The 21,521-nt window shown below is 38.0% G+C and overlaps 1 protein-coding gene across 2 annotated transcripts in view; it reads left to right on the top strand.

Moving 5' to 3' along the window:
• Positions 1–16,851, top strand: part of Bub1 (BUB1 mitotic checkpoint serine/threonine kinase) — a 44,869-nt gene extending 28,018 nt beyond the window's left edge. For both annotated transcript variants that reach the window (XM_074050249.1, XM_074050248.1), the window contains 6 exons: positions 11,930–12,042; positions 12,344–12,505; positions 12,675–12,832; positions 12,932–13,106; positions 14,271–14,377; positions 16,531–16,851. In XM_074050249.1, the coding sequence (XP_073906350.1) occupies positions 11,930–12,042; positions 12,344–12,505; positions 12,675–12,832; positions 12,932–13,106; positions 14,271–14,377; positions 16,531–16,726 (911 nt within the window). In that variant the 3' untranslated portion in view covers positions 16,727–16,851. The remainder of the gene's footprint in view (positions 1–11,929; positions 12,043–12,343; positions 12,506–12,674; positions 12,833–12,931; positions 13,107–14,270; positions 14,378–16,530) is intronic.
• Positions 16,852–21,521: the final 4,670 nt, after the last annotated feature.

Below are 21,521 nucleotides of genomic sequence, written 5' to 3'. Positions count from 1 at the left end.
CAGTACATAATCCATGCTATTTCTATTTTGGTTTTAGGTGTGTAATAGTAGCTCATGAGAGTTTTAAGTTGTAATTCCTTGGTAACGTACGATGTTGATTGTTTTTTCATGTGTTTGTCATCTGCATTTCTTTGGTGAGGTATATGTTCAGATCTTTTGCCTAAGACTGAGTTGTTTTCTTACTGTTGAATTTTAAATTTCTTAATTATTTTGAATAAAAGTCCTTTGCAAAGATTTTCTCCCAGCTCTTGTTCATCTTATTTTTTTAACTGTGTCTTGCAGAACAGGTTTTCATTTTAATGAAGTCCAATTCATCAATTTTTTTCTTTCATGGATTATGCTTTTGGTATTATCTCTTGAAAGTTACTGCCAAACCCAGAGTCACCTAGATTTTCTCCTGTATTAGCTTCACAGAGTTTTACATTTAGGTCTGTGATCCATTTTGAGTTAGCTTTTGTGAAAGGTAAAAGACTTGTGTCTACATTTATTTTTTATTTTTATGTTTTTATGATTATTTGTCTATTTGTTTATTTATTTTGAGACAGGATCTTGCTATGTTGCTTGAGCTAGGTCCTCTAGCTCATGATCCTCTGGCCCCAGCCTTCTCAATACTGGGATTACTGGGATGCGTCACCGTGCCTGGCTTAGATTCATTTTTTGCATATGAATGCACTGATTGTTGAATACTGTCCTTTCTCCACTTATTATAGTTTCTCCTTTGTCAAAATTAGTTGAATATATTAGTATGAGTCTATTTGTGCACGCCACTCTGTCCTAGTGTTTGTCTCTTGCCGATACCAGATTTTCCTGATTATTGAAGTTGGTATAGTCAGTCCTCTTACTTTGTTCTTCTTCAATATTGTGTTGACCACTGTAGGTCTTTTTGCCCTTCCATGTAAATTTTGCAAGCAGTTTGTTGATACCCACAAATTAACTTGCTAGATTTTGGTTGAGATTGCATTTAATCCACAGGTTAGGTTGAAAAGAAGTGACATCTTGCTCAACAGTATTGGAATCTCCCTATCCCTGTACATGGAATCTCTCCATTTACTTAAATCTTTCATCAGAGTTTAATTTTTCTCATACAGTCTTGCAGACATTGTACATCTCTACCTAAGTGTTTTGTTCTTTTTGGTACTTCTGTAAATGGTATTATGTTTTTGATTTTATATTCCAGTTGTTCATTTCATATACCAAAGAAAGCAGTGACTTTTGTATATTCACTTTATGTTCTGTAACCTTGCTGTGATCATTAATATTTCTAGGAGACATTTTTTGTTGTTGATTCTTAAGCCAATCTTGTCATCTGCAAAAAAAAAAAGACAATTTTATTTCTTACCTTCCCAAACTATGTAATTTTTATTTCCTTCTTCTGTTACTATATCAGAGAATTTGGGGTTTGTGTTTGTTTGTTTTTACAATGCCAGGGATTAAACCCAAGGCCTCATGAATGCCAGGCAAGCACCTACCAACTGAGCTAAATCCACAGCCCAAGAATCTGTATAATTTCTTTATAGCTATTTGTGTCATTTCTCTCTCTCTTTTTTTTTTTTTTCTTAGCTAACCTGGCTCTATGTCAGTTTTAATAATCTTTTCAAAAACCCAACTTTGATTTTATTGACTTTCTCTGTTGATTTCTCATTGTAATAGTCAATATTTCTTTTCATTTGCTTATTTTAGATTTTATTTATTCTTTATTTTTCTAGTTTCCTAAGGTGGAAGCTTAAATTACTGATTTTCGATCTTCTCTAATTTCTTTTGAGACTTCTTTGTTTCATGTGTTATTCAGAAGTGTGTTGAATGTCTAAGCGACTGAGGTCGCTTATTGTTTTCTAAACAACAGGTATGAAATCTGTATTTAATCATACAGATATTGTATGATTTATATTCTTTATAGTTTGGTAAGGTGTGTTTTATGGTACCGATGTGGTTGATCTTGGTGAATGTTCAATATGAGTTTGAGAGTATTATGTATTCTGCTGCTCTTGGATTCTATAAATGTCAATCAGATCCAGTTGATTGGCAGTGTTCTCAGTTCAACCAGAAATTTTTCCTGATTTTCTTCCTGTTTGATCTGTCCAGTCCGACAGAAGGGTATTGAAGTCTCTGAGTGTAAAGTGGAATCATTTTCCTTACCTGTCTATCAATTTTTGCCTCATGTAGTTTGACACTCTTTTAATAGATATATACACATTATATCTTCTGTGCTGCCCCTTTTTATCCCTGTTTTTATTTTTGCTCTCCCTAAAATTAATATAGCCATTTCTGCTTTCTTTTGATTGCTATTAGCATACTACGTCTTTCTATGTCCTTTTACTCTTTTTTTTTTCTGTTCATTCATATATGCATACAATGTTTGGGTCATTTCTCCGCCCCTACCCCCTAGCTTCCAGGCAGAAACTGTTTTGCCCTTATCTCTAATTTTGTTGAAGAGAGTATAAACAATAACAAAAGGGACAAAGGGTTTTTGCTAATTGAGATAAGGATAGCTATACAGGGAGTTTACTCGCATTGCTTTCCTATACATATGTGTTACATTCTAAATTAATTCTTCTCGAACTAAACTTTTCTCTAGTTCCTGGTCCCCTTCTCCTATTGGCCTCTGTCGCTTTAAAGTTTCTGCATTAGCTTCTTAGCATTGAGGACATCAAATACTATCATGTTTTTTGGGTTCCTTACCTATCCTCATACCTCCCTTATGTGCTCTCGCCTTATCATGTGACCAAAGTCCAATCCCCTTGCTGTATTTGCCCTTGACCTAAAGTCCACATATGAGGGAGAACATATGATTTTTGGTCTTCAGAGCCTGGCTAACCTCACTCAGAATGATGTCTCCAGTTCTATCCATTTACTTGCGAATGATAAGATTTCATTCTTCATGGCTGCATAAAATTCCATTGTATATAAATACCACATTTTCTTAATCCATTCATCCATAGTGGGGCATCTTGGCTGGTTCCATAACTTGGTTATTGTGAATAGTGCTGCAATAAACATGGGAGTGTAAGTGCCTCTGGAGTAACCTGTGTCACATTCCTTTGGGTATATCCCCAGGAGTGGGATTGCTGGATCATATGGCAGATCTGTTTAGATTTTTAAGCCTCCAAATTTTTTTCCAGAGTGGTTGCACTAGCTTGCATTCCCACCAGCAGTGTACGAGGGTTCCTTTTTCCCCACATCCTCGCCAACACCTGTTGGTGATGGTGTTTCTAATGATGGCTATTCTAACGGGTGAGGTGGAAGCTTAGTGTGGTTTTGATTTGCATTTCCTTTATGGCTAGAGATGGTTAACATTTTTTCATGTGTTTTTTGGCCATTTGAATTTCTTCTTTTGAGAAAGTTTGTTGAGTTCACTTGTCCATTTCTTTATTGGTTCATTAATTTAGGGAGAGTTTAGTTTTTTGAGCTCCTTGTATATTCTGGTTATCAGTCCTTTGTCTGATATGTAGCTGGCAAATATTTTCTCCCACTCTGTGAGTGGTCTCTTCAATTGAGAGACCATTTCTTTTGTGAGCAGAAGCTTTTTAGTTTTATGAAGTCCCATTTGTCTATACTTTCTCTTTGTTGCTGAGCTGCTGGGGTTCTTTTGAAGAAGTCCTTGCCTATACCTATCACTTCCAAAGTGTTTCCTACTCTTTCCTGTACCAACTTTAGAGTTTGGGGTCAATATTAAGGTCCTTGATCCATTTTGAGTTGATAACTAGTTCAGGGTGATAAACATGGATCTAGTTTCAGTTTTTTGCAGACGGCTAACCAGTTTTCCCAACAGATTTTGTTGAAGAAGCTGTCTTTTCTCCATCGTATATTTTTAGCGCCTTTGTCAAAAATAAGTTGGGTATAGTTGTGTGGATTCATATCCGGGTCCTTTATTCTGTTCCACTGGTCTTCACGTCTGTTTTTGTGCCAGTACCATGCTGTTTTTATTGCTATTGCTTTGTAATATAGTTTGAAGTTAGGTATTGTGATACTTCCAGCATTGTTCTTTTTGCTGAGTATTGCCTTGGCTATTTGCAGTCTCTTGTGTTTCCAAATGAATTTTAGGGTAGGATTTTTCATCTCTTCGATGAATGTCATTGGGATTTTGATGGGAATTGCATTAAATATATAGATTGCTTTTAGTAGTGTAGCCATTTTTACTATGTTGATTCTACCAATCCATGAGCATGGGAGATCTCTCCACCTTCTGTAGTCTTCCTCAATCTCTTTCTTCAGGTGTTTATAGTTTTCCTTGTAGAGGTCATTCACATCCTTTGTTAAGTTTACTCCTAAGTATTTGATTTTTTTTGAGGCTATTGTAAATGGAATTGTTTTCATATATTCTTTCTCAGTTTGTTCGTTATTAGTGTATAGAAAAGCTAATGATTTTTGTATGTTAATTTTATATCCTGCCACTTTGCTGTAGCTGTTCATGATGTATAGGAGTTCTTGGATAGACTTTTTTGGGTCTTTAAGGTGTAGGACCATATCGTCTGCAAATAGGGATATTTTGACAATTTCTTTACCTATTTGTATTCCTTTTATTCCTTCTTCTTGCCTAATTGCTCTGGCTAGGAATTCCAGTACTATGTTGAATAGGAGTGGAGATAGTGGGCATCCTTGTCTCGTTCCTGATTTTAGGGGAAATGGTTTCGGTTTTTCACCATTAAGTATGATGTTGACTGTAGGTTTGTCATACATAGCTTTTATAATGTTGAGGAACTTTCCTTCTATTCCTAGTTTTCTTAGAGCTTTTATCATAAAATGGTGTTGGATCTTGTCGAAGGCTTTTTCTGCATCTATTGAGATGATCAAGTGATTCTTGTCTTTGCTTCTATTAATATGCTGTATTACATTTATAGATTTACATATGTTGAACCACCCCTGCATTCCTGGAATGAAGCCGACTTGGTCGTGGTGAATGATCTTTCTAACATGTTCTTGAATTCAGTTTGCCATTATTTTATTGAGTATTTTTGCATCGATGTTCATTAAGGAGATTGACCTATAATTTTCCTTTTTGGAAGTGTCTTTGCCTGGTTTTGGGATGAGTGTAATACTAGCTTCATAAAATGAGTTAGGCAGTGTTCCTTCCCTTTCTATTCCATAGAACAGTTTAAGGAGAGTTGGTATTAGTTCTTCTTTAATGGTCTGATAGAATTCAGCAGAGAATCCGTCAGGTCCTGGACTTTTCTTTTTTGGGAGACTCTATTGCTGCTTCAATTTCATTTTGTATTATAGATCTATTCAGGTGATTAATGTCCTCTTGGTTCAGTTTTGGATGATCATAAGTATCTAGAAATCTGCCCATTTCTTCAAGATTTTCAAATTTATTAGAATAGAGGTTCTCAAAGTAGTCTCTGATGTTTTCCTGGATTTCCATGGTGTTTGTTGTTATCTCCCCTTTTGTGTTTCTGATTTTACTGATTTGGGGTTTTTTTCTCTCATTTTAGTCAGGTTTGCGAGGGGTCTGTCGATCTTGTTTATTTTTTCAAAGAACCAGCTTTTTGTTTCATTAATTCTTTGTATTTTTTGTTGTTGTTGTTTCTATTTCATTGATTTCAGCTCTTGTTTTTATTATTTCTCTCCTTCTGCTTGTTCTGGGATTTACTTGTTCTCATTTTTCTAGGAGTTTGAGAAGTAGTATTAGGTCATTGATTTGAGATCTTTCTGTCCTTTTAATATATGCACTCATGACTATAAACTTACCTCTCAGGACTGCCTTTGCTGTTTCCCATAGGTTCTGGTAGGTCATGTTTTCATTTTCATTAACTTCCAGGAACCCTTTTATTTCCTCTTTTATTTCATCAGTGACCCATTGGTCATTGAGCAGTGTGTTGTTCAGCTTCTAATTGTTTACATATTTTCTGCAGTTGTTTTTGTCATTGATTTCTAGTTTTAATGCATTGTGATCAGATAGAATGCATGGGATTATTTGTATTTTCTTATCTTTGCTGAGGCTTGCTTTGTGCCCTAAGATATGAGCAATTTTGGAGACGGTTCTATGGGCTGCTGAGAAGAATGTATATTGTGTAGAAGTTGGGTGAAATATTCTGTAGATATCAGCTAGGTCCATTTGATCTATGGTATGATTTAGATCTAGGATTTCTTTATTTTTTGTTTTGATGACCTACCTATTGGTGTTAGGGGCAGTATTAAAGTCTCCCACTACTACTGTGTTGGAGTCTATATATGTTTTTACGTCCTTCAGAGTATGTTTTATGAAATTGGTTGCATTGATGTAGGGTACATATAGGTTGATAATTGTTATTTCCTTTTGGTGTATTTCACCTTTTATTATTATGGAATGTCCTTCTTTATCTCATCTGATCAATGTAACTTTGAAGTCTTCTTTGTCCGAGATAAGTATTGCTATTCCTGCCTGTTTTCAGGGACCACTGGCTTGGTAAATCTTCTTCCAGCCTTTCACCCTAAGCCTATGCTTGTTTCTGTCAATGAGATGGGTCTTCTGTAAGCAACAAATTGTTGGATCTTCCTTTTTAATCCAGTTTGTCAAATGGTGTCTTTTGATGGTGGAGTTAAGTCCGTTAACATTCAGTGTTAGTACTCATAGGTATATGGTGATTCCTGTCATTTAGTTGTCTTAGTTGTTTAAGGGTTTGATTGTGTGCAGCTAAATCAATGTTACTCTCTACTTTCTTGCCTTTTCTTCTCCTGTGGTTTGATACTGCCTGTGCTTTCATGATTTTGTTTGCTTTCATTTTCTATGTACAGAATTCCTTGAAGAATCTTTTGTAGTGGTGGCTTTGTGGTCATATACTGTTTTAGTTTCTGCTTATCATGGAAGACTTTTATTGCTCCATCTATTTTGAATGATAGCTTTGCTTGGTAGAGTATCCTAGGGTTGAAATTATTTTCATTCAGTGCCCGGAATACCTCACTCCATGCTCTTCTTGCTTTTAAGGTTTCCATTGAGAAATCTGCTATGATTTTGATGGGTTTACCTTTGTATGTCATTTGGTTTTTCTCTCTTACAGCCTTCAATATTCTTTTGCTATACTCTGTGCTTGTTGTTTTAATGATTATATGTCGTGGGGTAGTTCTATTTTGGTCAAGTCTGTTTGGTGTCCTGGAGGCTTCCTGTACCTGAATGGGCATAGTTTTCTCTAGATTTGGGAAATTTTCTGACATTATTTTGTTGAATATATTATGAATTCCTTTTGCTTGCACCTCTTCTCCTTCTTCAATGTTCGTGATTCTCAGGTTTGGTCTTTTGATGGAGTCGGCAAATTCTTGCATATTTCTTGAGTTGTCTGAGTAGTAGTTCTTCAGTTTTTGCTTTAATTACCATTTCATCTTCGAGTTCTGAGATTCTGACTTCTGCTTGTTCTAGTCTGCTGGAGTGGCCTTTATTTTGTTTTATATTTCTGTTTCAATCTTTTTTCTGAGGTTTTCCATATCATGAGTCACTTCCTCTTTAATGTTCTCAATTTTCATCCTGAGTTCATTTATCTCTCTATTTATGGTGTCCTTTGTTTCACTTTGGTGTTTATACAGGGCTTCTATGGTTTCTTTTATTTGTTCTTGTGCTTTCTCATATTCTCTATTTTTGTTATCTTGGAATTTCTTGAGTGTCTCCTGTACATTTTGGTTGGCCATATCCAATATCATCTTTATGAAGTTCTCATTGATTGCATGCAGGATTTCTTCTTTCAGGATGTTGTGTGTTTTGTTGGGTTCCTTGGTATAGCTTCTCTTTGTTTTGTTGGAGTCTGAACCTGGGTATCTGTTTTCTTCATTTCCCTCTGGTTCCTGTACTAATTTGTTATTGGGGGAAAAATGGTTTCCATCCTTTTTCCGTCTTCCCATCATTCCACTTGGTGCTGTTACTGTCTCTGTACTGTGTGTAATTTAGTATTTTCTAGCTTGTAATATTAAAAAAATGATATCTAGAATGGAAGAGTGAGGGAAAATGAAAGCAAAGAAAGAAAAGAAAAAGAAAATAGAGAACCAAAGAAATTAACAGGGAGAGATAGTGTACTAACTGACAGTGAACTAAACAAGCATTAGAGAGAAAGAGAAAAAAGAAAAAAGAAGAGAGGAAATGAAAAAAGAAAAAAAATTCCAAGTTCAGATGCAATAAACTTTCACTCTTCATAGTTCTGGTGTTACTCCTTCAGCATCCATTCCTGGTGTTGGTGTTTGAGTAGTAGCTCTGTCGTTGTCTCACCAAAGGAAAAAAACAAAAAATAATAATAAGAAGAAATGACTTTTAAAAAGTAGAAAATATATATAAAACTATAAAAGAATAAAAATTTCAGGGCCAGAAACCATGATGTTTCAGTCTTAGTTCTGGTGTTGCTCTTTCAGTATCCAGTCCTGGTGTTGGCATTTAATCAGTAGCACTGTGGTTGTCTCACCAGATGGTTGGGACAGGAGACAGCTTTGTGAGCCTCTATCTGCTCTGTTTCAGGCTGTGACTCACCTGCCACCTACTGCCAGCCGGCTGCTGCTGCAGGCTTTATTATTGCAGTTCACTGCAGGGAGCCATCACACCCACCTACTCCAGCAGGCTTTGTTTATTTAGAGTTCTCCCGGGAGCCTGCCCCTCCCCTTGAGTCCTATAAACCAGCTACAGTTGCAGGCTTCATTTTCAAAGTTCGCAGGGAACTGCCCTTCACCAATTCTCTAGTGGAGCATCCTGCTAGTCAGCCACTGTTGCAACCTTTGTTTGTTTAACATTCGCTGGGGGGGAACCACCAAACCCACCTTCTCCAGCAGGCCTTGTTTGTATAGCGTGGGCGCAGGGATCTGCCCTTCCCCCGCTTGGGCAAAGCGTCCCACACAGCCTTGTCCACCCAAAAGCTCACTGTGGGGAGATGCCAAACCCACCTTTTCCAGCAGGCTTGTTTCTTTAAAGTTCCCATGGGTGCCTGTCCCCTTCCCCTTTCTCCAGAGCGCTCAAGGCACCTGTCCAGGGGGCTATGGTGGTTTATCCCCGGGGTGGCTGTGGGGATACCACGGGCTACTTATTTGCTCACCTGTTGGTCTGCATCTCCCAAGCAGGTTAGGAGCGCGCGTCTGGCAGCGCAGGAGCCCCCCTGGTTTCTCTGTATAACATGGCATGGAGAGGCTGTGTGCGGGCTGGGAGTTCAGGGGTGTCGGAGTTTTGCTTCTTCTTGGTGGCTTTTCCTGCCAGGTGTGTCTCCGGTGTCTCAGCAGGATTTTTGCTTTACAGAGCACACGCTGCTTCCTCCCTCTTGGAACCCCCATCCTTTTAATCTGTATTTGTCTTAAAGTGTGTATCTCTGTTTTCATTGATGAGTTTAGGTCATTGATGTTTTAACTGATTATTGACATAATTGGGTTAATAGTTCCTGTATTTGTTTTGATTTTCTATTCATTGCCCTTGTTCTTTTTTTTTTTTTTTTTTTTTTTTTGTCTTTCATTCTGCCTTCTCTGGCTTTAGTCAAGTCATTTCATACTGCATTTTCTTTCTTCTCTTAGCAAATCAGTTGTACTTCCTTTTTTATATTTTTAAACAGTTTCCCTAGTGTTTGCAATATACAACTAATCCAAGTCCGCTTTCAGTAAATACTATGTCACTTCGTGAGTACTTGAGGTACAACATAACAGTATTACCATTTCCTCTGACCCATCCCAAATAATGTTACTGTCTGTCATTCATTTCATTTATCCATAGTATACTCACTGAATACATAATTTCTAGCATTAGTTTGAGCAAACTGGTTTTTCATTAGAGTAAGAAAAAACAAGTATTTTAGTTTCTGTTACTCCTTTTCTAATATTCTTCCAGCCAAAGTTTTTGGCCTACCCACTTTCCCTCTGAAGAACTTCTTTTAATGTTTCTCATGATATAGGTCTGCTAATGACAGATTACCTTAACTTTTGTGTAAGAAAATCTTAATTCTTTCCTTTTGAAGATTAATTTCACTGGATACAGAATTCTAGGCTGGTGGGGGTTTTGTTTTGTTTTGTTTTGTTTTTCTTAAACCCTTCAAATACTTTACTCAGCTCTTATTTATGAGGTTTCTGAGGACAACTTATCCATGTTCCTTTGTAGATAAAATATTTTTGTCCCTCTGACTTTCTTCAAGATTTTCTCTTTATTTTTGATTTTCTGCATTTTCCATATGATATGCCTGGGTCTTCATAGATCTGTGGTTTCATGTCCATCATTAACTTTAGAAAACTCTCAGCCATTCTTATGCCAAATATTTTTTTGTTCCTTTCCTTCCTTCTTCTGTATTCTAATTATATGCATATTATATCTTTTGTGTTCGTCCCACAGTTCTTGAATATCGTTTGATCTTTTTCAGTTTTCTTTTCTTTTTGTGCTGCAATTTTAGAATTTTTCTATTGGCATATCTTCAAGCTCACTGATTGTTTTTCTGGCCATTTCTGTTACAGTAGGGGTTTTATTTCTAACTGGGTATTTTTGTTGTTCTTTGTTTCTCTCTGAGTTTCCATCTTTCTGCTTGCATTGTCCACTTTTTCAGTTAGAACCTTTGTGTTAATCATAGTTTTTTATTTTTAATTCCTGATCTAATAATTCCAAAATCTTGGTGTTTGCTTTGTCTCCTCTAACTATTGTTTGCAGTATTGGGGATTGCGTGTGCTAGACAAGGCCTCTGCCACTGAGCTACACCTCCAGCCCTCAAGCTGTGTTTTTGTTTTTCAATATACCTTGAAATTTTTTCAGACCTGATATACTGAGTAAAAGGAACTGAGATAAATAAGTTTTAATGTGAGGTTTATGCTTATCTGGCTAGAGGTTAGGCTGTGTATAGTCTCTCCTGTTGCCTGGATTTCCCTAGAGGCATCTTAAATGAAGTTTGAGATCTACAGTCCTTCCCTTTGGAATCCCTCTTTTTATCTCTAGCATTTCTACTCCTAGCCTGTGCTCTGGCAAGCTGTAATTCTCTGTATCCTCTCATCTAGCTCCCAATTGGGGGGCAACAGTTTGTCCTGTGACTCAATTCTCTAATGGACTGTTGATTTTCATTGTTCAGCATTTTTCTTATTGTGAGTCTGGAGTGATAACGTTTGAGCTCTTTATATGCTGGATTAGAGATCCAATGTCTACTTGTATCTATTACGACTTCATCTCTGTGGCCTTTTCTCCAAACCAGTAACCCCAGTGTAACCACAAGAAAAAATAAAATGAGTCCAATTTGAAAGACATCCTACAGCACACCTGAGAAGTAGGTTAGGTAGCAGCTAAATATAATGATAACATATGATAATGATATAATGATCATTATAAATATAATTATAAATTATATTATAAATGTAATGTGTCTTGGAACACAGAGCAAAACTAGTGAAGTCTAAAGAAAGTGTGGATTTCAGTTAATAATAACATCCCTCTGATGGTTTTTTATTTGTGACAAACATATGGTTATGTGATAGTGGACACTTTGGAGGGGGACTGGATGTAGACTATGCAGAAACTCTGCTTTCTTTGCAACTTTTCTGTAAGTCAAAAACCAAAAAACTATTCTAAAATAAAAAGCTGTTAAACATTTTAAATTGTCTATTACAAGTACTGATGCTTTGCCCTTTTTATTCTGTTTATTCCACATACATTTGGAAAATATATGTGTTTCTTCTTAACACTTTACAGAAGATTTTTACATGCTCTTCCCAACATCTCATTAGCAAAGCAGGCAGTGCAGGTATTGCCTCCATTAAGGTGTGAGAACTTTGATGAGGAAGGGATGACTGCCCAGGGCCACAAGGCTCAGAGCTGCACTTACCCCTCAGTGCCAGAAATTGTTAAGGGGGCTCTTTTGTGGCAGGTATTTCTTTCACTTTCATCTAAGTCTAGAGAGACATTTACCTGGGAATTATATCTATTTTTATTTACTAAAGCAATTCAGTCACCAAGAAAATTTTATAAATTCTTCGTTTTCATGTAGTCCTTAATGTTTCAAGCCTTTTTGTCATTTTGACACATCTGTCTTCCAAGGTTCTTTGCTGGTCTACATCAATCACCTTCTTGGAGAAGGAGCCTTTGCCCAAGTCTATGAAGCTACCCTTGGAGATGTGGATGATAAAAATAAACAGAAATGTGTTTTAAAGGTAAATGATCTCGGTAGTTTTTCATACAGTACAGAAATGAATTTTTAGAGCTTGAATTTGTTAGCTTCTCTTTTTTTTCTTAACACAGTGATGTTTTCATTGAGACCTATAATCAGCAATTAAACAATAACTATCCTATAAGAATGCGGAATTGCCTTGCCACTAAAATTATCTTGTAGAACAGTCGTAGCTTGTGATCAGTTTACCCATATTCTTCATTGGAAAGGAGTTTGCTTTCTTGCTATCCTTTTCCAAAACATGAGTCTGGATGTGAATGTCACGTATCTGATTTGACTTGCAGGTCCAGAAGCCTGCCAACCCCTGGGAGTTCTATATTGGAACCCAGCTGATGGAGAGACTAAAGCCCACAGTGCAACACATGTTCATCAAGTTCTATTCCGCCCACTTCTTCCAGAATGGCAGTATATTGGTAGGAGATCTCCACAGCTGTGGAACATTACTAGTAAGTGTCTCACTTTCACGATAGGAGCATGAATTTGAAGTGCATTTCTGGTTTGTGCCTTGCACATATCTTTTGTGATTGGAGCTTTTGCTGGAGTGGAGGGCAAGAGCAAAGCCTTTGACTTGAAATTTCCACACCCAACTCAGGATCCTATTTGCATTGTTTCTAGAATGCCATTAACCTCTATAAAAGCACCCCTGAAAAAGTGATGCCCCAGGCTCTCGTCATCTCTTTTGCTATCCGAATGCTCTTTATGGTCGAACAAGTCCACAGCTGCGAAATCATTCATGGAGACATTAAGCCAGACAATTTCATTCTGGGCAACAGGCAAGTGTAATACTTGTATGGAGCTCCTTCCTTAGCATTTCTCTAGCAGCCTTGCTGTTTGTGCTCACGCATCCTGGCTCTTGTTTATGTTTGATCTAGGTTTTTGGAACAGGATGATAGCGATGAAGATGTAGCTGCGGGCTTGGCACTGATTGACTTAGGTCAGAGCATAGATATGAAATTGTTTCCAAAAGGAACTACATTTACAGCAAAGTGTGAAACTTCTGGTTTTCAATGTACTGAGATGCTCAGTAACAAGCCATGGAACTACCAGGTATGGAAATAAAACAAGAAGTTTGCAAATATTTTCCTCTGTTGCACTGACCAGATTTTCAAAATGAATTTGGAGATCTAATTAGTTCAAACTGATCTCTTGAGCAGTTGAAAGAAAGGTGAAATTTAAGACTGAGGGGGGAGATTAAATTCTACTCTTGAACAGTATTCCTTTCTTACTATAGAATTCTAGATTATGTTATCAGAGAAGAAAAACAGATAAATTCTTTGAGTTTGACCCTAGGAAAAAGTATTTAATGATCTCTGAACCCTTTGGAAAGGAAGACATGAGAAACCAGCTTGATTTATTAAGATACAAGCAGAACACAACAGGGAATCTCAATCCGCCAACTCCAGGTGGAATTGAGCCAGTGTTGCACATACTTTGCTGCCCCAAGAGGCATGAAGGTGTACTACCATGACAGATGGTGCATTCAGATTTCCACCCAACACTACCCGACCCAAAAGAGTGCTAGAAATGGACCAGTATTATCCTAAAGAAAGGTTTCGTAATTTTCAACAAATTAGACTATTAGCTGACAAGTAAAGAGAATACTAATTAAGACAAATTTAAAGTTTTGAACCTAGGTTAATGAAACCGGCTGCCCAGTTCCAGTTTTCAGGTGAAAACTGGCATCCCAGGAGCTCAAGATAAAGGGGCAAGGGAGAGAGTCTTATTTCTAGTCTGTTACTGCTAATGAAGCCTTAGGCAGCAAGAATTCTACATCTCCTGGGGTGAGGATAGATGTTATCCTATAAATTTGGATCATGTTGGAGCATTCTTTTCAGTTATGAATGAACACATCATAAAACCAGAGGCCTTGAAGTACAGTCAGAATAACCACCAGAATCCCAGGGGAGGAAATTGAGAGGAATCCCAAAGTGAAGGATTAGTGTTGTGTTTTCCTCATATGACACAACAAAGGACTAGCTCAAAAGGACAGAGCTTCCTAAGGGGCAACCTCAGAGACATTTGTGGCCTGCTGTCCATGAAACCCTCAGGAGGAACCTGGACTGGCACTCAGTGGGACACATCAGTGACTTCCAGAATTCTTTAGTAGTAAAATCCTATTTTTATTTAGCTTGATGCCTAAGTTAGAGATATATTGTAATATACTCACCTGTAAGTTGCTATTTCAGTAACATATACCTGTTTTCTTTACAGGTTGATTACTTTGGAGTTGCTGCAACAGTGTACTGCATGCTCTTTGGCACTTACATGAAAGTGAAAAACGAAGGCGGTATCTGGAAGCCTGATGGTCTTTTTAGAAGGTGGGTATTAGCATTGGTGCTGCAATGAAAAAAGAATAAATATAGCAGATTGGTAGATTCCATCTGACAAAAAAGGGAGCTCTGTCACTGCATGGAAAACCCATACCTTAGCCAATGTGGTGACAGCACAATCCTGTTACCAGTCAGGCAGTGAGCAGGTCACATGATGTCACAACTTCTGCTTCCCACTTGTAAAAATGGGGCAATTGCCTAGCATGCACAATGGCCCTGGGTTTGATCCCCAACATCATATAAAATGGGGTAGAAGGGCATCCAGTGTCTTGTGGCATCATTGAAAGCTCCTGGCTGTTTGGTTGGTTGTACACTTGAATATTTCTCTTTGATTCCCATGAGAGGAATCATCTAATGTCACTGAGCCTCAGGATTTCTCTCACTTATTTGTTCTCTCACCTACATAAATAGGAATAATGCTAATCCTGCTTTTCTCCAACATTTCTTATAAGGAGCAAAGGAAATAATGTAGGTGAAGGTGCTTTGTAAATTCTAAATTAGTAGGATGGGGAAGCTTTCTGTTACACAACAGGGCTTTAAGTCCCAGCCCTATGTAACTTGAGTTTTTCTGAGATTTTATTCTCATCTACAAAATTGCATGGCGTTTAATGATTGGCCTAGAGCTCATCCTGTCTGCATGGATGAGCCTCTCCCAGCATAACCTGTGAGAACACACTGCTGGTAGGGCTTTATTTAAGCTGAGGGCTTCATACATGCATGCTCCTTAGATCATTTATACTTTCTTAACTTTTCTGAGGTATAAAAACACACAGAAAGGAACATTCTTGAGTCTTTACTCTTATTTCCTGTGTGGAAAGCAGGAAATGTTTTTCTCCCCCCGCCCCTATTTCTCCCTACTTTTCCTGCTACACTAAAATAGGTCCTTGCTGAGAGAGAGAGAAGGGAAAGGGAGGGGAGGGGAGAAAAAGGGCAAGCAGGACAAGGCAATTCATGTGTATAGCCTAATGGAATTTTACTTTCTTGGAAAAATTTAAACTGGGATTCCCCTCACCCGCCCCCACCCTTTTCCAAGACAGACAAAGGGAAAGGGCTAGCAATTTTATAAAATGTCATTCAGTACATCATAGATAAAATTCGGTTCAAGCCCTAGAGGAAACTTAGAACAACTGTTTTATTCTGCGTAATGAGTCAAATTTAGCAAATATTTTATTCTTTTTCTTGCTCATTATCAAAGGACCACATGGTTGTTCAGAAGGCTTCCATCTCTGCCCTATGTAGGGAAGAGCCCAAAGCTGCCCTCTGTAGCCTTCATGACAGGGACAACTGAATAGTGCTCTGCTTTCTCCCCAGGGTTTTTCCTCCATGGTCTAGAGTTTTGCAGTCAACTTTAACCACTATATTGGCTGGAATTCTTCAGTATGAGCTTTGTCTAGGCAGTGCATCCTGCTGCCTGATCCTAGCACATGTGCAGTTAGGCTCTTTAGAACCATGTGGCTAGATTATCAGATTCTAGCAGTGTGGCATATATAGCAAGTTAAAAGTAGATCAATTTTTCCTTAAAAAAAAAGAAGAGAGAGGGAGGGAGAGAAGAAAGAGAGAAAGAGGGCTGGGCATGGTGGTTCATAGCTATAATCCAAGCTATTTGGGAGGTGGAGAACAGGAAGATTGTGGTTTAATGCCAGCTCAGGCAAAAAGTTAGTGAGTTAGCAGAACCCCATCTCAATCAATAAGCTAGGTGCAGTGGCAAGCACCTGTGATCCCAGATATAAGGGAGGCATAAATAAGAGGACTGAAGTCCAGTCCAACCTGAACAAAAACCTGAGACCCTATTCAGAAAAATAACTAAAGCACAATGGGCTAAGAGTAAGGCTCAAGTGGTAGAGCACCTGCCTAGCAAGCATAATGCCCTGAGTTCAAACCAAGTACCAAAAAAAGAGGAAGAGTAGCTAAATAGGCTACTTACCTTCAGTTGTGTTTTTGGACCAAAGTATTTAGAAATTGGGGTTGGATCCTTAGTTTTTCTTGTTTGTGATAGGTGCAGTGCTTCCATTGATTGGCTAAGTTGCATTAGGTGGGAGTTGTCCTGTTAGGCCGTCCACACTTGTGGGAGTCAGATGCGGAGTGGGTTGCTCTGTGTGTTGAAGGCTGCATTTATCCATTGCCAATGCTTTGTCTCTCAGGCTTCCTCATCTGGATATGTGGAATGAGTTTTTTCACATCATGTTGAACATACCAGATTGTCATCACCTTCCATCTTTGGATTTGTTGAGGCAGAAGCTGAAGAAGTTGTTTGAGCAGCACTACTCCAGCAAGGTCCGTACCCTGCGCAATAGGCTCATTGTGCTGCTCCTGGAGTGTAAGCGCTGGAGAAAATAACATGTGGGGTGGACCCTCTCCAGAGATCCCTTTGTAAATAAATACTGACTTCTCTCTTACTTTCAACCTTCATTTCTTTCACACTTGTTATTTATGTGTTTTTAAAAAATAAAGCCCACAAAGTATATCCATGTGACTTAGTTGTTATAAATACTCCAACAAACCTGACATGGGGGAGATCCCTACAAAGCAGGCTGATGACTGGCTGCTCTTGTCATGTAAGAATTCATGAGGATGATTTGCATGAGAGTGTTTTAGAAATGAAACACTGACCGGTTTAAATCCAAAACTAAACAGGCTAGGTGGGATTTTTTTGTATTTGTGTAAAAAAAAAAAAAAAAAAAATCTCTGGGAACTTATGAATAAAACTTGCCTGTCCTTTTTTGCACCTGTTCTTCATTGTTATCTGTGAAATATAAACCCTAAGCCTGTTTCTTCAAAGTACCATTCAGTGGAAAATCTCACACCTTGAAAATAACCTTTCTTATAGGCTTTATAGATCATTAATCAGCTCTAAAATTATAGCAGCCAACTTACTCTTTATTTACTTTTAGAGCTGGAAGGGCCCCACAACCTGCCTGACCTTCCTTCCTTCTTTCCTCAACATTGATAAAAACAGCTCTAGAAACCACACACAATCCAGGAATATAAGGGAAATTGCTTCTACCTGTATTCTCAACTATGTTCACCATTCTGGAGGCAACCATGACCCATTCTTTGTCATCTCCAAAAAAGATCATGTGTGTGAATTGTTACTGGGGTTTGAACTCAGGGCCTTGAGCCATGCCACCAATCCATACTTCTATATATTGTATTTTTTTACCCAACTAGCATAATTCTGCTTCTTTCAACTAATGTGTTGTAGAGAATGTAACTATATATAAAATGGCCCCATACTTTTAAATGGCTATATGTAATATATGGTATATCTGTAGTGTAAATTCCTAGAAGCAAAATTGCTGGGTCATAGGTGAGTGCATTTAAAATTTTGAATAGATATATGCAACTAGCCCCCATGAGGGTCATGCCAGCATCCATAAAAGTCCTTCCCACTTTCATTGACAGCACAACTCTGGCTCTTTGACCTGTGCCAATTTGGCAGGTAAAAAATGATATTTCCTTACAGTCTTAATTTGCATTTCTCTTATGAATTAGTCCAAGTATATCCATATATTTCATAGGTAGATGTATGTTCTTTTGCTGTGATTTGTATCCTTTGTCCATTTTTCATATACTGTTTTCTTTCCTTTTAATTCATAAGGGTCCTTGATGAGGCACAAATGTTTTTCCCAATTTGTCATCTTCCATGAAGAATTTAAAATTCTGCTTTGTACTCTTGATTTACAAAGTTTTAAATGGCTTTTTATTTTTGTATCAAAAAATGTCATCTGCAATTGAAAAGAAAAAAGATCCACTAGTTTTTTCAAAAAACTAGTACTAATTTCAGTATTTAAAAGTAAATTTTTTGGTTATTTTAAATCAGATCTACCACCAACCACCACCACTTTTTCTAACTAGTAATATGAAGCCTATTGATTTTTGTAGGAAACAAAAAAAAGAAGCTTTTCAGTTGATTCTTTTGAAAAGTTTCCAATAAACCATCATGAAATTGCTTTTTTTGTCATTCCAGTTTTTTGCTTGAGAATTTTCTCTTGTCATTGACTAACACATTAAGAAGAGGATTAGTTAATACTAAGACAACAGTATTAGATAATAAGACATCCTTGTCTTTTGCATTGGTGGGAACTCTGCTAGCATTGTTCCATTAAGCTTCATGATACTGCCTTGAGACAGGCATTTTTAATCATATTAAACGAAACTATCATCTATTTTACAAACAAATGTGAACTATAATGATTTTACAGTTTTCTTGCCTATATTTCCATCTATAATTGTCCAGCTATTTACCATTCCCCTACATGAATATACCATAATTTATTTAACTAGTCCCTTATTACTAGAGAAATTTAATTGGTTTCACAAATTATTGCCACAAAGCAATGAGTGCACTGTGGGGTATGTCATGAGGATAGGGCCTGAAAATACATTTTTATTTAAAATAAAGAATGTAACCTACATGATCAATTACACACATACTCAGAAGGAAGTTAAAATGATCCAGGGTCAGACTTCATCAGGCGAACCAAGACTAAATTCAGTTTTAAGTGTCTAAACAACCAAGCATTGATAATCAAAGCCAGATTTGTGGGATTTTTTTTTTCTTTTGAAAATTGCTGTTTCAAAGGAAACCAAACTGGAGAAAATAAGGGTGTTGTTTTATCAAAGAACTGAATGTGTTCATCCATAGGCAGCCTCTGTAAGGGGCTTCAGCCTTGAAAAGGGAGGGCACTTGCCTTTGGCTTTCAGCTGCTGTTGACATATTCTGTGTCATTTGCTATTGCTGGATCTTTAACCTATATCACAGTCAAAAACATCAGTGGGGGTGAATGCAAGTATATTTTGATACATTGTAAGAAACTTTGTAAATATTACAATGTACCCCCACTCAGCAAAACAATAAAAAAATAAAGTTTTCTTCCTATAAAAAAAAAGTCCTCCATGTGATTCACATCAACAACTTGACCACAGAATTCCAAGATGGCAGCTAGAGGTAGGAAGCAGAAAGCGAGCCTCCTATACTGAAATCTTGGAGAGACGCTGGAGACACACTTTACAGGCATAATCACCGAGAAAAGGCATAACTTTGACTCCTCCACATCTCCAGCCGGCGCAGAGAATCTCCACTTCACGTTAAACGGAGAACCGAGGAGGCCCCCGGGCCGCCAGTGGCCGGCGCCCATACGGCTTGGGAAGACGCGGACCAGGTGAGCTTCGCGGTACCGCAGTTCCCCCACAGACAAGCCTGGGCCAGAGCAGCATAGCCCCCTGGACAGACTGACCTCCACCCGGGAAAAAAAGAGAAACTGAGTACTAAGCAATAAGAACAGTCAAGACACGCTGGAAAGAGGGTGGGGCGCCCTGAGCGCTGAAGATTGGGGGAAGGGAATCCTTCCCGGGACTGTAAATAAACGAGCCGGGCGGGCCGGAGAGGCTCTGGCGGGAGCGGGGCGCGCCCAGCAACCGGGAGCGGGGACGCTTGTGAGAGGAGGGAAGACCCACTTCCCACGTGAACTGTAAATAAACACGCAGGCCTGACAACGCGGGGCAGTGTCGCCTTTCCCAGTGCTTGGAAAGGGGAAAGCCTGTAGCAGAGGCCCCGCTCCCCCGCACAGGAGAACTCTGAGCAAACAAAGCCTGTGGGACCAGGTGAGTGCTAAGCTCACCCCAGAGATCTGCATAAATAACGCCGCCAGCTACAGGCTGAGAGCAGCAGGCAGGCAAGCCACAGTTGCAGATACCACTCTCAGAACTGCCTCCAGACGCTTTTTATTCTTTTTCTCCCTACCTTTGATGAGAGAACAACCGAATTACACCTGCAAGCCAAAAAACTTACTGAAACTGTATTGCATTTGAACTGGGGACACTTGGTGGGGCTTTTTTTTTTTTTCTTCTGTGTGTGTGTGAGTGTAGTTTTGTTCTACTTTATGCATCCCCTTTGATGAGACAACTACAGAACAACATCTGAGGCACCAACTCCAGGACTGGAGATTGAGACGGACATCCAAATTATTAAGACTGAAATTGCATTGCATATAAACTTGGAAGTTTTTTGGTTTTTTGGTTTTTTTTGTTTTTTTTAATTTTCTATTTTCCATTTTATTTTAATTCATTTTATAAATAGATATTACTTTCATATACTTATTTTTTATTTTTTTTATCTTTGACTTTCAATCCTCTCTCTGTCTCTCTATTGTCTGTTCAGCTTACTGTCCATTAGTACACTAACACTCCCTGTTTATACCTTTGAAACTCTCCTGTCTGATACCTTGTTCTGCTTTCTCCCTCTTGTCTGTATATTTGTTTTCCCCTTTTCTTTAACTTCTTGCTTTCCATCTCAGCTCACTCTTCCATTCTCAATATTACCATTGTTATTATTACAAGCTAGAAAATACTTAATTACACACAGTACAGGGACAGTAACAACACCAAGGACAATGACAGGAAGACAGAAAAAACAAGGAAACCAGTTTCCCCACAGCAAAAAATTAGTACAGGAACCAGAGGGGAATGAAGAGAACAGAAACTCAGAGCCAGACTCCAACAAAATGAAGATAAACTATGCCAAAGGACCCAATGAAGCCTACAAGAATAATTTAAAAGAAGACATACTACAAGTACTCAATGAGAATTTTATAGAGATGATACTGGATAGGGTCAACCAAAATGTACAGGAGACACTCAAGAAATTCCAAGACAATAAAAATAGAGAATTTGAAAAAGCAAAAGAAGAAATAAAGGAAACCATAGAAGCACTGTATAAACACCAAAGTGAAAGAGAGAACACAATGAATAAATGGATAAATGAACTCAGGACAAAAATAGACAACAATAAAGAAGAAAACAGCCAGGATATGGAAAACCTCAGAAAAAAGAACGAAACAGAACTGCAAAACAAAACGGAAGGCCAATCCAGCAGAATAGAACAAACAGAAGACAGAATCTCAGAACTTGAAGATGAAATGGTAATTAAAGGAAAAACTGAAGAACTATTAATTAAACAACTCAAGACCTGTGAAAAGAAAATGCAAGAACTCACTGACTCCATCAAAAGACCAAACTTGAGAATCATGGGCATCGAAGAAGGAGAAGAGGTGCAAGTGAAGGGAATGCGTAATATATTCAACAAAATAATAATGGAAAATTTCCCAAATCTAGAGAAAGATATTCCCATACA

Source organism: Castor canadensis, chromosome 12 (genome assembly GCF_047511655.1).
Source record: "Castor canadensis chromosome 12, mCasCan1.hap1v2, whole genome shotgun sequence".
Classification (NCBI taxonomy): domain Eukaryota; kingdom Metazoa; phylum Chordata; class Mammalia; order Rodentia; family Castoridae; genus Castor; species Castor canadensis.
Note: the sequence above shows the minus strand (reverse complement) of the source record. Positions and strands in the feature narration are given on the sequence as shown.